Raw genomic sequence first — 15,751 nt, forward strand, 5'->3', positions numbered from 1 at the left:
GCAACTGAGAAGCCAATTGGTCTGTTATTAGCAAACAATGGCAAAAATGAATATCTGCTGTGTAATCTGAGATAATCACACTACTAATTTAAAAAACTTACTAACTGTTTAATGTTGTACTTCACAGGAGAAAAGATGGAGCTAAAAGAACACTGGTTAGTTTCCCTTCACAGACTGAGGATTCTCCTGCAGAAAACCACACAGTACATACCAGTCACTGCAAAAGCTGCAGTAGTTACAGTAGAGCTGGCCACAGCCACTGCCTAGGAGAGTCAAGCTGCTCATGGACTAGAACTGGTCAAGATGACTAGAGAAAGAATGTTTGGGGGAAGAAATGGATGAGGAAGTAAAGTGGTAGGTGTCAGGACACTAGGACTTTGGTGTTTGGTTGGGGAGCGAGGCTCTGCAAACCACAACAGGTTTATTGTTTGTGGCAGTACAGTGCAAGACACAAGATTTAATACATTACAATAAAAAAGATAAATAAATAAACACCATGCAAAACTGCAAGGTTGGCTACATGGTAAGGAAGAGCACGAGAAACCTCAGGACCCTCCTGAAGGCTAGGGTAGGGTAGCCACAGGCAGGAAGGGAGAGGTTCGGCCTCCACACCCCAGTTTCACATTGCAAACCTCAGAACTCGGAGCTCGGCAATGCAAGAGAAAACAATCAGTGAATTACTTTCAGACAATGGTGCCTGTTGATATCAATGCAATGTCTCAAAGATTACGAGGGATACCTCATCAGGTGTCATACAGCATCCAACATCAAATATTAAAAGTGAATGACTGTTCATCTCTTCTGCTGCATGGGACCAGGTCAGCTCTGCAAGGCCAACACTTACTGTGTAAAGATGCTGGTAGAGAGCCGCCAAGCCAGCACCACCGCAGACAGTCAGATGGCCATCGGGGAGGGAGTTTCAGGACTGAGACACAGTAACAGAAATGATCAGGACAGTGTGCGGCTTGCGGAGGGGTTGGCAAATGTGTGCAGCGAGAAGACTTAGCCCGGAAGGAGCTGTTGAAGTAATTCCAGTATCGTATGGAGATGGTGCACACAGACTGAATGCCACATGGCCACTTTATCCTGGACCCCAACTGCAGCTGCAGCTTCACACCCAGCCTGAAGGTGAGACCTTCTGTCAACAGAGGCTGAATTGTGCCTGACCACAGGCAATGTGGCTGAACTTCACCCAAGCTTGTTTGTGGTACGTTGCTAAAAATGTACTACAAGCTGCCACGGGAATGGAATTACTTACTGGAGCTCTTTGAGGACATAATGAGCACAGTGGAGAGATGCACGTTACTTACTTGGATTTCCAGAAGGCATTTGATAAGTTGTCACATAAAAGACTTATCCATAAGATAAGGATGCTAGAGTTGGGGGTGATGTATTAGCATGGATCAGGAAATGGCCAACTCATAGAAAGCAGAGAGTTAGGATACATGGATGTTTCTCTGGTTGGCCATCAGTGGTGGGCCACAGGGGTCAGTGCTGGGCCCACAATTGTTCATGATATACATTAACAGTCTGGAAGATGGGACCAAGTGTAGTGTATCTAAGTTTGCTGATGATGCTAAATTGAGTGGAAAAGCAAGTTGTGTAGAAGATACGTAGCGACTGCAGAGATATTTTGATAAGTTAAGGGAGTGGGCAAGGGTCTGACAGATGAAGTACAATGTTGGTAAACGTGAGGTCATCCACTTGGTAGGAAACATGGAAGAGCAGATTACTACTTAAATGAGATTGCAGCGTGCTGCTGTGCAGAGGGACTTGGGAGTGCTTGTGCATGAATCACAAAAGGTTGGTTTACAGGTGCAGCAGGCTATCAAGGCAGATGGAATGGTGGCCTTCATTGCCAGAGGGATTGAACTTAAGAGCAGGGAGGTCATGTTGCAACTGTACAGGGTACTGGTGAGGCCACACCTGGAGTACTGCGTGCAGTTCTGGTCTCCTTACTTGAGGAAGGATATACTGGCTTTGGAGGAGGTGCAGAGGAGGTTCACCAGGTTGATTCCAGAGGTGAGGGGATTAGACTATGAGGAGAGATTGAGTCACCTGGGTCTGCACTCACTGGAATTCAGAAGAGTGAGAGGAGATCTTATATAAATGTACAAAATTGTGAAGGGGGATAGATAAGATAGGGGCAGGAAAGTTGTTTCCACTGGTTGGTGAGACGAGAACTGGACATTGCCTCAAGATTCAGGGGAGTAGATTTCGGAGGAACTGCTTTTCCCAGAGAGTGGTGGATCTGTGGAATTCTCTGCTCAATGAAGCAGTGGAGGCTTCCTCAGTAAATACATTTAAGACAAGGGTAGATAGATTTTCACATAGTAGGGGAATTCAGGGTTACGGGGAAAAGGCCAGTCGGTGGAGATGAGCCCATGGTCAGATCAGCCATGATCTTATTGAATGGCGGAGCAGGCTCGACGGGTCAGATGGCCGACTCCTGCTCCTACGTATGTTATTATCCCACAGGCTGTTTTCAGCAGCCCACCTGCTCCAGGCAACCCTGCCGCAGTGTCCACTGAGATCAAAGTGTCTGAATCCTTGTACCTTGCACCTTTGCCACAGTGGCCTTACAGAGCCCAGTGACAATGTGACAATGAGAAGCTGGGGAGGGGGAGTAACACTGAACGGTATTCTCCACAGCACACTGCCATGGCTCAGCTGTTCATTGTGCAAACACCGACCAACCTTGAACACTTGACACAGATACTCCAGCGACCTTTCCAAATATTCGTCTGTTTTCCGTATCTCATCCGGTCCCAGGTCATCCAAATCATTGCTTCCATAAACAGAAGTGTTGAAGTTGTAGGTGGAAAGGCCCAGTAAGGACATGAGCGAGTGGCCCGTGGACTGCTCGGAAGTGTGGTCAGAGATGGATTTCGCTGTCTGCTTGGCCTGTGCTATCAGATGAGCTAGCTTCATTACCTGCAGGACAAACCACACTGGGCAAACTGCTTCACTACCCACACACAACATCTAACACGGAGTCTATCCACAGACTGCAGCTTAATTCACCGACGTTCAAAGAGCAGACCGACTGGCTGCAGGTGTTGTTTCCCCACACCCTCTCCCCCATGGGTCTAATCACCTCAACACATCCCTCCAGGTCAAAAGCCTCTTTGCTTATCCACGAAGTACACCTGCATCCAACTCTGGCTCACCCTATGCCCTGGGTTTGCTTCTGTTCCACCACCAGGCCAGGACAGCTTCAGCTGCCAAAGTGCTGGAGCAGGTGAGGGGAGAGACTGGGCGGGGTGGGGCAGGGGGCGCGCCGAGTGGGGGAGGCCGGGTGGGCGCCCAAGGGGGAGGGGGGGGGGAGGCCGGGCGAGGAGTCTGTCAGTGAGGGAGCTGGAGATCAGGCTAATACAAAATTGTAAGGTGTGGACAGTGTAACTGCTTGAATAAAATTTAATAATCTTGTGAAGGAAGAGAATCTGGGTCCATGTGACCAGCATTAGGACCAATGTGGGAGCAGGACAGAGTGGTGCAGGGGTTCAATTATAAACAGCCCTGGTGGCCACGCTGCTGATCAACACGCTAAAGGCAGAAAATGCTCCATCAGGTGGGTGCGGGGAGAAGACAATGCATGAGAAGCTCGGTGTCTAATGTTTCAATTCCCAGCACCTTGACTCCTCAGCATATGCCGTAGAGAATGTAGGCTGTGGACCTTGTGCTGTCTGTCACCCTAACCTGTGACAACAGAGCCCACATCAGCCCACTTTGCTGAGAGGACTCACCAGGCCCCTGACTTCGGGTCCGAACATTTGCTTGTAGACACAGTCCTGGCCCTCTAGGTTATAGACGTGGCCCTTTACCCGGAAGGTGGTGTCGGCCACTGGGGAATGCCAGGTGGATACGAAGCTGCTACCAAAGGCTGGTGAGGCAAACACACGGTGCTGCCTCGGATGGTGTATGGGATCCGGCTCCATAAACTGACGCTCCGCTGTAAGGCAAGGAACAAACGGTCACTGAGGATCAGCTCGTGCCTGTTCACATGAAGTACTGATAGGAATCCACTGTCTCCAGCTCAGATCGTACACATACCAGGGGTTCGAGTGTCAAACTAGAAACCTAAACACAACCTGAACTGGACAGCCAGACTTCTCCCAGGGCAGAAATGGCTAATGTGAGAGGGCATGACTTTACGGTGATTGGAGGACAGTATATTGGAGAGGGGGTGGGGGGAGAATGTCAGAGGCAAGATTTTTAAACATATATAAAAAAAGCAGAGCCTCGGGTGCTTGGAACACCCTGCCAAGGGTGATGGCGGACATTAGGGACATTTAAGAAACACTTATACAAGCACAGGGAGTTTAGAAAAATTGAGGGCTCTATAGGAGGGAAGGGTTAGATTTCATCAACAGCCCCAGTGTCTGTACTGTGTTCTCTGCTCTAAGTTTGTCTGACAATCATCGAAGGGAAGTGGGCAGGTGGATTTTAATATGATTATTTCACAGAGCAGCAGTTTCCTCTTCAGGGAACACCATAGACTCTGATGACCGGGTAAATCTTCACTGGCATCTGTGGGGAGCTGCTGTTCACTGGCTACAGTGTGTTCGCAAGACGCGAGGTGCCCGCTCTGCCTTGTGGTGGGGGTTCAGTCACAGTACAGTTGCAAAAGGTACGTAACATCCCGTTGGATGGAGGTTCACTAAAAGATCTTCAAAATTGAGAATGAAACTGAGACACACACAAAAATATTGCTGGAGGAACTCAGCAGGTCAGGCAGCATCTATTGAGGTGAATAAACAATTGATGTTTTGAGCCAAGATAATTCATCAGGACCAGCAAGGAAGTCAGCAGAAGCCAGAATAAGATGGTGGGAAGGGAGAAATTACTGGAAGTTGGAGAACTTGATGTTCATGCCATCGAGCTTTTATTTGAGATACAGCACAGTAACAGGCCACCCAATTAACCTACCAACTCAGCAACAAGTATACGTCTTTGGATGCTGCTGAGGGAATAACTCACCAGGGCACAGCAGCAGTAGCCATGCTAGTGGCTGTGGCAGTGTAGCCAGCTCGGAGACTCAGCAGGGAAGGATAGAATTAGGCAGTGCTATAGTGATAAGGGACTGTTTAGGAGACAGACAGGAGAATCTGTGGCCTCAAAAACAAAAACACAAGGGTAGTGTGTTGCCTCCCTGGTGCTAGGGTTCAGGACGTAGCAGAGCAGCTGCAGGAGATTGCAAAGGGAGCTGGAAAAGGCACGTAATGAGGATAATAGCACAATTGTAATGGGGGACTTCAATATGCAAGGGGATTGGGAAAATCAGGTTGGTGTGGGATCGTAAGAGAGGGAATTTGTTGAATGAATACGAGACGGCTTTTTAGAGCAGCTTGTGTTTGAGCCTCCTCGGGGAAAGGCCACCTCAGACTGAGTGTTGTGTAATAACCCAGATCTTATTAGGGAGCTTAACATAAAGGAATCCTTAGGAGGCAGTGATTATATGATTGAATTCATAATGCATTTTGAGAGGGAGAAGCAAAGCTCACATGTATCTGTATCACACTGGAATAAAGGGAATTACAGATGCATGAGAGAGGAGCTTGCCCAGGCAGTGGCAGGGATGACGGCAAAGCAGAGATGGCTGAAGTTTCTGGAAATAGCTCACAAAGCGCAGGATAGACATGTCCCACAGAAGTAGTTCTCAAATGGCAGGGGTGGGCAACCCACGGCTGACAGAGTTTAGGAAGACTACATAAAAGCTAAGGGAAGGGCTTATACGGTAGCAAAAGTGAGTAGGAAGTTGGATGATTGCAAGGCTTTTAAAATCCAACTCAAGGCAACTAAAAAAGCTATCAGAAGGGAAAACATGAAATATGAGGGCAAACTGTCCAATAATATAAAGCAGAATACAATTTTTTTCAGTTATATAAAGAGTTAAAGGGAGGAGAGAGTTGATATTGGACCACTGGAAAATGAAGCTGGTGAGGTAGTAATGGGAGACGAAGAAATGGCAGGTAAATTTAATGCATACTTTGCATCTGTCTTCACTGTGGAAGACACTAGCAGTGTGCCAGAGGTCCATGAAGGTCAGGAAGCAGGAGTGAGTGACATTGCTGTTACAAAGGAACAAGTGCTAGGGAACCTTGAAGGATAAGTCAGCTGGACCAGGTGGACTACATCTCAGAGTCCTGAGAGAGGTTGCTGAAGAGATAACAGATGCATTGGTCATGACCTTTCAAGAATCACTTGATTCTGGCATGGTCGTGGAGGACTGGAAGTTTGCAAATGTCACTCCACTTTTTAAGAAGGGAGAAAGGCAAAAGAAAGGAAATTATAGGCCAGTTAGCCTAATCTCAGTGGTTAGGAAAGTGTTAGAGTCTATTATTAAGGATGAGGTTTCGGGATACTTGGAGACTAATGATAAAATAGGACAAAAGTCAGCATGGTTTCTGTAAAGGGAAATCATGCCTGACAAATTACTGTTAAGAGTTCTTCAAGGAAGTAACAAGCAGGGTGGACAAAGGAGAGGCAGTAGTTGTCACTTGCACTGATTGCCAGAAGGTGTTTGATAAGGTGCCACACATGAGGCTGCTTAACAAGATACAGGTTTCCCCCGCCATCCGAAGGTAGAGCGTTCCTATGAAACGGTTCGTAAGCCGGAATGTCGTAAAGCGAAGAAGCAATTACCATTTATTTATATGGGAAAATTTTGTGAGCGTTCACAGACCCAAAAATAACCTACCAAATCATGCCAGGTAACACATAAAACCTAAAATAACAGTAACATATAGTAAAAGCAGGAATGATATGATAAATACACAGCCTATATAAAGTTGAAATATTTTTCCACAATCATTGCCGGCACTGTTCTCCGTAGCGAAAATCTCACACAAGCTCTCTTGGCAGAAAATCTCATGCAAGTGCTGTTGGCAAAAACACTCTCTCCAGTAACCTTTAAGCTATGAAGCTGCCAAATCATACCAAATAACACGTAAAAATACACAGCCTATATAAAGTAGAAATAATGTATGTGTGTAGTATCACTTACTGGAATCCAGAATATAACAGAGCACACTGATGATGGTGTGTTAGACTGAGTCATCGGAGTTTGGGTGATGTAGTGGTCCCCACCCTCCAGGCAGTGAACCAATACCGATCCGTGAAGCATGCAGGGGTACAGCGGTAGCCGGGAGACACACAGCACATCTTTAAGATAAAAGCCGAAATACACATGCTAATTAATTATGTGCCGGGTGGCACCTAATTAACGTATTTATTTCCGCTTTTTTCTTAAAGATGTGCTGTGTGCCTCCCGGCTACCGCTGCATTTTCCGCGAATCAGTATCTGTCCGCGGCCCGGGTGTTGGGGTGGTGGGACACTGGGGTGTCATCTCATCCTCAATCAGGGCAGGCAGGTCATCTTCTTCTAAGTCTGCCTGCCTCGATGTTGAAGGTCGAGGTTCGTCGTCTGCTGTGGCTGATGTGGAAGGCTTGCTTGACTGCTTAGCCTCGCGCATTTTTCTATCATACAGTTCTTTGTAAGCACTCAAACCATCCTGCAAATATCCCTTAAACCGACGTACTCTTTCAAAATTAAAGTTGTACTTTATCATTGCAGCAAAAATCTCACACAGTTGCTTCACGTTCAGTTCCTGGACAACTTCACCTTCGGTCCATTTGCTACTGTATTCGGTTTCGACTGTTATCCTTTTCCTCTTCCAATTGCATCAGCTCTTCATCTATCAGTTCTTGGTCATGGGATGCCAAAACCTCTTCAACATCACCTTCGTCAACTTCCACAAGCCAAACTCACTTTGTCCTTACTTCGTTCACCACGATCGAAACGCTTAATTATGTCTAGTTTTATGCTAAGTGTAATACTCTTATGAGCTCTTTCAGGCTTTTCTGATACCTTAGAACTCATCTCGCTAACGGCTGCTCACAGGCACGTGTTTAAGCAATGCCGCCGAGAATGCAGTTCTGAATCTGGGGGAGAGCAGCTGCTCGGGGCGCACGCTGATTTTTTTTCGCGCGCTGCCTTTCTTCGTAACAGTGAAAACACCTTCTGTTAGCAAAAACAGGGAACTAATGTAGGTTTTTTGTAACAGTGAGGTTTCGTAAAGTGAACGTTCGAAAAGCGGGGGACACCTATGAATTCTATGGTGTTACAGGAAAGATACTGGCATGGATAGCGGAATGGCTGACAGGCAGGAAGCAGTGAGTGGGAATAAAAGGGGCCTTTTCTGGTTGGCTGCCAGTGACTCGTGGTGTTCCTCAGGGGTCAGTATTGGGACCACTACTTTTCACATTGTTAATGGTTTAGATAATGGAATTGACGGCTTTGTGGCAAAGTTTGCAGATGATACAGAGATAGGTGGAGATGTAGGTAGTGCTGAGGAAGCAATGCGATTGCAGCAGGACTTAGACAAATTAGAAGGATGGACTAAAAAAAGTGGCAGATGTAATAGCGTCCGGAAATGTACGCTGATACATTTTGGTCAAAGGAATGATGGTGCAGATTATCTAAATGGGGAGAAGGTTCAAACATCAGAGGTGCAGAGGGAATTAGGAGTCCTCGTGCAAGACTCCCAATAAGTTAATTGACAGGGTGAGTCTGTGGTAAAGGCGGCAAATGCAATGTTGGCATTTATTTCAAAGGGAATAGAATATAAAAGCAAGGAGATAATGCTGAGCCTTTATAAGACACTACTCAGGCCACACTTGGAGTATTGTCAACAGTTTTGGGCCCTATATCTCAGAAAGGATGTGTTGCCATTGGAGAGAGTCCAGAGGAGGTTCATGAGGATGATTCCAGGAATGAAGGGGTTAACAAATGAAGAGCATTTCGCAGCTTTGGGCCTGTACTCACTGGAATTTAGAAGAATGCAGGAAGATCTCATTGAAACCTACTGAATACTATAGTACTGTATAGAGTGGATGAGGAGAGGATGTTTCCTATGGTGGGGGTATCCAGAACTACAGGGCACAGTCTCAAAATTGAGGGGCGACCTTTCAGAACAGAGGTAAGGAGAATTTTTTTTTTAGCCAGAGAGTAGCAAATGTGTGGAAAGCTCTGCCACAGACTGTGGTGGAGGCCAAGTCCATGTGTATATTTTAGGCGGAAGTTGATAGTTTCCTGATCGTTGGGGCATCGAAGGATATGGTGAGAAGGCATGTGTATGGGGATGAGTGGGATCTGGGATCAGCCATGATCACAAGATCACAAGACAAAGGAGCAGAAGTGGGCCATTCAGCCCATCAAGTCTGCTCCGCCACTCCACCATGAGCTAAACTATTCTCCCATCTAGTTCCAATTTCTGGCTTTCTCCCCATACCCCTTGATACCCTGACTAATTAGATACCTGTCAATCTCCTCCTTAAACACCCTCAAGGATCGGGCCTCCACAGCTGTATGTGGCAACAAATTCCATAAATCCATGACCTTCTGGCTAAAAAAATTTCTCCTCATCTCTGTTTTAACTGGGTACCCTCTAATTCTAAGACTGTGGCCTCTTGTCCTGGACTCACCCACCAAGGGAAACAGCCGTTCCACATCAACTCTGTCCAACCCTTTCAACATTCAAAATGTTCCTATGAGATCCCCTCTCATTCTTCTACACTGTAATGAATACAGTCCAAGAGCCGACAAATGCTCCTCATATGTTAGCCCCTGCATTCCAGGAATCATCCTCATAAATCGGTGAGGTAATAATGGGGAACAAGTGGAATGGAGTAGTATATTCAATGAGCTGAATGGCCTAATTTTGCTCTTATGTTCTTATATTTTCAAAGGGAAAGGGATAGAGGTCGTAGAGCATATTGGCACTAACGACATAGGCAGAAAACTCTACAGTGAGTATGTAGAGTTAGGAAAGAGGCTGAAGAGGAGGACTAACAAGGTAGTAATCTCCTTGGAGGTTTAGTGCAGGTAGGAATGGGATGATAGCAGAGGTGAATGAATGAGTAGCTCGGGAGATGGTGCAAGGGGCAGGGTTTCAAATTCACGGATCATTCAAACCTCTTCTGGGGAAGGGGTGACCTGTACAAAAGGGACAGATATCCTGGCCAGGAGGTTTGCTAGTGCTACTCAGGAGGGTTTAAACTAGTTTTGCAGGGAGCTGGGAACCGGAGCACCGGGTCAATAAGGGAAAGATCGGACAGGAATGTAGATGTCAGGAGGAGAATTGAAAGGGAGAATTGAAACAATAGGTTTGATGGCTTGGATAGTTTGAAATGTATGTAATTTAATGCAAATGAGTAAAGATGATAAAAGAGCATGGATCAGTGACATGGAACCATGATGTGGTCATGACAGAAATTTGCTTGGTGGGTGGCTGGGATGGGTGATTAATGTACTAGGTTTACAAAGTTTTGGAAAAGATAGAGAAGGAAGTAAGGGTGGGAATGTTCTACTAGTCAGGGACAGTCACAGCTGCACTCGTAATGGAGGATTCAGAGACAGAGTCAAGAATAGGAAGAGTGCAGTCACACTGATGGGTTTGTAACACAGACCCTCAGCAGCCACAGGGACGTCGGGGGACAGATATGTAATTAGACTGAGGAAATGTGTGAAAATAACAGGGTTGTTGTTATGGGAGATTTAAAACTTCCCCAATATAAACTGGGACCTTAGTACAAGGAGACTAGGTGGGACAGAATTTGTTAACTGTATTCACAGGGATTTATTAAATCAATTATGTGGACATTCAACAAGAGGAGGTGCCGTACTGGCTCTGGTGTTGGATAATGAGCCTGGTCAGGTGACTGACCTTTCAGTTTGAGAGCAGCTCGGAAGCAGTGACCGCAACCCCTCAACTTTTAGGATAGCTCAGGACAGGCATGCTTCTTGCAGGAGAGTGTTAAATTGGAGTAGGACAAACTACAAGGGCATTAGACAGGAAGTAAGAGTTAATTGGTAACATCTTTTTTCCGCCAAGTGCACAACAGAGATGTGGAGGGTGTTTAAAGATCAATTGCTGAACACACGAAAGGCAGGCTCCTGTTAGAAGGAAGGACGGGGATGGAGAGAGAGAGAACCTCCCATCTCCAGAGAGGTTATGAATTTAGTCAAGAAAAAGGAAAAGTATGTAAAGCTTTGGAAGTTAGGATCAAACGGAGCACACGGATGATAAGGAAGCCAGAAACAAACTAAAGAGGGGAATTAGGAAGCCGGGAGGGGGCATGAAAAGTCCTCGGCAGGTAGAATTAAGGTGAATTCCAAGGCATTCTATTCATACATCAAGCAAGAGGATAACTAGGGCAAGGGCAGGACCACTCAAGGACTAACATCTGCTAGGATGCTGTGTATGTGAGTGAGGTACTTAATGGGTACTTTGCTTTGGTATTTACCAAGGAAAAGGACATGGAGGACCAGGAGATCAGTGCGTTTAGAGGTCAAGGAGGAGGAAGTGTTGTGCCTATGAGTATTAAGTTGGACAATCTCCAGAGCTTGACGGGATTTACCCCAGATTATTGAAGGAGGCATCAGATGAGACTGCTGGACCCTCGACCAGCATCTTCCTGTCCTCTCTAGGCACTGGCAAATGCTAAATGTTGTACCTCTAATTAAGAAGGGAACAAGGGAAAATTATGGGAACTATAGACCAGTGAGTCTCGCATCAGTTGTAGGGAAATTGCTAGAGAAAGTTCTTAGGGATTGGATACATGAGCATTTAGAAACCCAGGGGGAGCCAGCAAGGCTTTGTGTGGGGCAGTTCATGTCTTACCAACCTGATTCCGTTTCGTAAGGTGTTTGACAAAGTCGCTCATGAGAGGTTAATCCGGAAATTAAGATGCATGGGGTCCACGGTGAACTGGCTGTTTGGATCTAGAACTGCTTTGTGCATAGAAGACAGACTGTCGTGATTGAGGGGACACTGAAGCTGGAGGTCTGTAATAAATGGTGTTCAGCTGTCTGTGATCTATATAAATGACCTGGATGAAAATATAAATGGGTTCCTAAGTTCGCTGATGATACCAAGATTGGAGTCGTGGATAACGTAGAAGACTGGCAAGAATACAGTGCAACCTAGATCAATTGCAGATATGGGCAGAGAAATGACAGATGGAGCTTAACCCAGATAGCTGTGAGGTGTTGCACCTCGGTGGGGCAAATGCAGGGAGACCCTTAACAGTGTTGCCGAGCAGAGAGATCCTGGGGTCCAATTTCATAGCTCTGTGAAAATGGCTACACAGGTTGATAGGGTGGTTAAGTCTTATGGAATGCTTGCTTTTAGTAGTCGAGGCATTGAGTTTGAAAGTCAAGAAGTTATTTTGCAAATTTATAAAGTTCTGGTTAGGGCCCATCAGGAGTATTGCATTCAGTCCTGATTGCCCCACTGTAGAAAGAATGCGAAGGCTTTGGAGAGGGTGCAGAGGAGATTCACCACGATCCTGCCTGGTTTAGAGGGCATGCACCATCACGAGAGGCTGGATAAACCTGGGCTGTTTTCTCTGAGAAGTGGAGGCTGAGGGGATATCAGACAGAGGTTTATAAGATTATGAGAGGCACAGATAGAGCAGAAACAGTAACTTTTTCCCAGAGTAGAAATGTCTAATACCAAAGGGTATGCATTGAAGGTGAGAGGGGGCATGTTCAAAGGGGATTCGAGGGGCAAGTTTTTTTTTAAACTCAGTGATGGATGTCTGGAATGTGCTGCCTGGTATGGTGGCAGAGGCAAATGTATTTTAGGCTTTTAAGGGCTGTTTACATAGGCACACAAATGTGAACAAGATGGAGGGATATGGACATTGTGTAGGTAGGAGGGATTCATTTACTGGGGATTTTTGATTTACTTTTTAGTTAGTTCAGCACAACACTGTGGACTGAAGGGCCTGATCCTGTACTGTACTGTTCTAACGAGTATGTCTTTGGAATAAAAACATAGAAAACCTACAGCACAATACAGGACCTTTGGCCCACAAAGTTGTGCCGAACATGTCCCTACCTTAGAAATTACTAGGGTTACCCATAGCCCTCTATTTTTCTAAGCTCCATGTACCTATCCAAAAGTCTCTTAAAATACCCTAACGTATCCGCCTCCACCACCATTGCCGGCAGACCATTCTACGTACTCACCACTCTCTGCGTAAAAAACTTACCCCTGACATCTCCTCTGTACCTACTCCCTAGCACCTTAAACCTGTGTCCTCTCGTGGCAACCATTTCAGCCCTGGAAAAAAGCCTCTGACTATCCACACGATCAATGCCTCTCATCATCTTATACACCTCTATCAGGTCACCTCTCATCCTCCGTCGCTCCAAGGAGAAAAAGCTGAGTTCACTCAACCTATTCTCATAAGGCATGCTCCCCAATCCAGGCAACATCCACATCCTTGTAAGTCTCCTCTGCACCCTTTCTATGGTTTCCACATCCTTCCTGTAGTGAGGTGACCAGAACTGAGCACAGTACTCCAAGTGGGCTCTATCCAGGGTCCTATATAGCTGCAACATTACCTCTCGGCTCTTAAACTCAGTCCCATGATGATGAAGGCCAATGTACTGTATGTCTTCTTAACAACAGAGTCAACCTGCACAACTGCTTTGAGCATCCTATGGACTCGGTCCCCAAGATCCCTCTGATCCTCCACACTGCCAAGAGTCTTGCCATTAATGCTATGTTCTGCCATCATATTTGACCTACCAGAAGGAACCACTTCACACTTATCTGGGTTGAACTCCATCTGCCACTTCTCAGCCCAGTTTTTGCATCCTACCAATGTCCCGCTGTAACCTCTGACAGCCCTCCACACTATCCCCAACACCCCAACCTTTGTGTCATCAGCAAACTTACTAACCCATCCCTCCACTTGTGGGAATGTGGGAAGTAACCGGGACTCACATGGTCGTGGGGAAAATGACACGAACTCCTTACAGACAGTGGTGGAGATGTACCCACAGAGCCGGTGCTGGAATAGTGTTATGCTGACAGCTATGCTACCATGACGTCGACCTCTCCCCCACACACCCACCCCACCCCGACCCGACGCCTGAGGCCTCATGGCAGACATCAGAGTGGGAAAGAAAAGTCAAACTGAAATGGTTGGCACCAGGAGATCCTGCCTTTTGTAATGCACAGAGCAAAGGTGGTCAGCACAACAATCACCCAACCTGCGACCCAGAGCACAGCAGTGACCCAGCCTGTGATACAGAGCACAGCAGTCACCCAGCCTGTGATACAGAGCACAGCAGTGACCCAGCCTGTGATACAGAGCACAACAGTGACCCAGCCTGTGATACAGAGCACAGCAGTGACCCAGCCTGTGATACAGAGCACAGCAGTCACCCAGCCTGTGATACAGAGCACAGCAGTGACCCAGCCTGTGATACAGAGCACAGCAGTCACCCAGCCTGTGATACAGAGCACAGCAGTCACCCAGCCTGTGATACAGAGCACAACAGTGACCCAGCCTGTGATACAGAGCACAACAGTGACCCAGCCTGTGATGTAGAGGAGGCCTCTGAACATTGAACTATGATCTCCTTTTCTGCTCTACCAGTCTTGGGGTACTGGCTCCACAAACACCAGAAAGGCAGGACCATGGAAAGACAGTATTAGAGGTGCAGGGGAAGCAGAGAGTGGAATCACTAACACCATGAGAAGACATCATAGCAGTCTGACCAACCCGGAGAGATAGAACATTGGCTGTAACACCTTCCAGCTCAATGGAGCATTTACATCCACTGAACCCCCAGGAACCCTTCCCTGGGGACCTTGGTTACACAGCTACAACAGATCAGCTGGAGGACTGGCAGTACTGTGGACGTCATAGGAGCAGGGACAGGTTAGAAAGGAATGGGCTCACAAAGATCCACACCACACTCACCACAACACTCCTTACCTTCCTTGATCATGTCAGCAAGGTTGGGCTGGCTATAGACCTTGGCCACTCGATACACCATCAATGCATTCTTGGGGCTGACAAGATCAGTGCGCAAAGCCCGATTGAGGAAGCTTTGGAAGAGTTTTGTGAACATTAGCAAGTTGTCCTGTACAAAGGAGGCCCTGTGACACAGAAAGCAAGGTTAGGATAGGATGTAGGCAGGTACCACTGCCCTGCACCTGACAAGGTACCACTGCCCTGCATCTGCCCAGGTACCACTGCCCTGCATCTGCCTCAGTTCAACAGTTCAAGAGTGGATGAGAAAACATATGAACAATCTAAGGGGGGAGAAGGAGGGGACAGTGGGAATCCAACCATTTCATATTGCTGGATGGATCCCAACTGCTGTCAGTGGTCTACACTATCAGGGTTACAATTCCTTCTCTGCCTGTGGTGAGAAAAGGAAGCTCTCCACAGATACTAGTGGACTTCTCTGGGGGGCATCCTATTCCACACTGGTAGCCCTCTGACGGGGTTGTGGGCAGGATAGATTAAAAAGGCAATGGTGTAAAATCAGGGTGGAAGTTAGGCAGTAACAGGTAGCTCAGATGTAGAAAGTTCTATAAAAAATGATCAGAGAGTGATGTTGGAGAAGAGGCAGGAAGTAGCAAGGTGAGGTTAACTGATTAAATCTGGGATCAGAGAGGGAAACAGACCCTTCCGCTACGCTGACCAATTTACCACAATATTCCCATCCCAATGCTCCATCAATCCTATTTTATTCTCATCATCTCCCCTCCAGATTCTGCTACCAACTTACACACCCAGGGAAAGTTAACAGCAGCTCACTAAAGCTGGCTGTCTGGCTGTGTGACCGCAGCACCTCCAGATGTTCTATCATGCCCAGTGTCTCTCTGGGCACACGTGGACATCTGGGCATTTTATTGTGGGGCTGAAGGAGGGCAATGGA

General features: G+C 46.8%; 1 protein-coding gene across 2 annotated transcripts in view; it reads right to left on the reverse strand.

Moving 5' to 3' along the window:
• The window catches only part of smpd4 (sphingomyelin phosphodiesterase 4), an 84,511-nt gene that overhangs the window by 9,502 nt on the left and 59,258 nt on the right, over nt 1–15,751 (reverse strand). For both annotated transcript variants that reach the window (XM_072243587.1, XM_072243586.1), the window contains 3 exons: nt 14,800–14,963; nt 3,747–3,952; nt 2,698–2,934 (listed from right to left, as the gene is read on the reverse strand). In XM_072243587.1, the coding sequence (XP_072099688.1) occupies nt 2,698–2,934; nt 3,747–3,952; nt 14,800–14,963 (607 nt within the window). The remainder of the gene's footprint in view (nt 1–2,697; nt 2,935–3,746; nt 3,953–14,799; nt 14,964–15,751) is intronic.

Source organism: Mobula birostris, chromosome 25 (assembly GCF_030028105.1).
Source record: "Mobula birostris isolate sMobBir1 chromosome 25, sMobBir1.hap1, whole genome shotgun sequence".
In the NCBI taxonomy this organism is placed as follows: Eukaryota; Metazoa; Chordata; class Chondrichthyes; order Myliobatiformes; family Myliobatidae; genus Mobula; species Mobula birostris.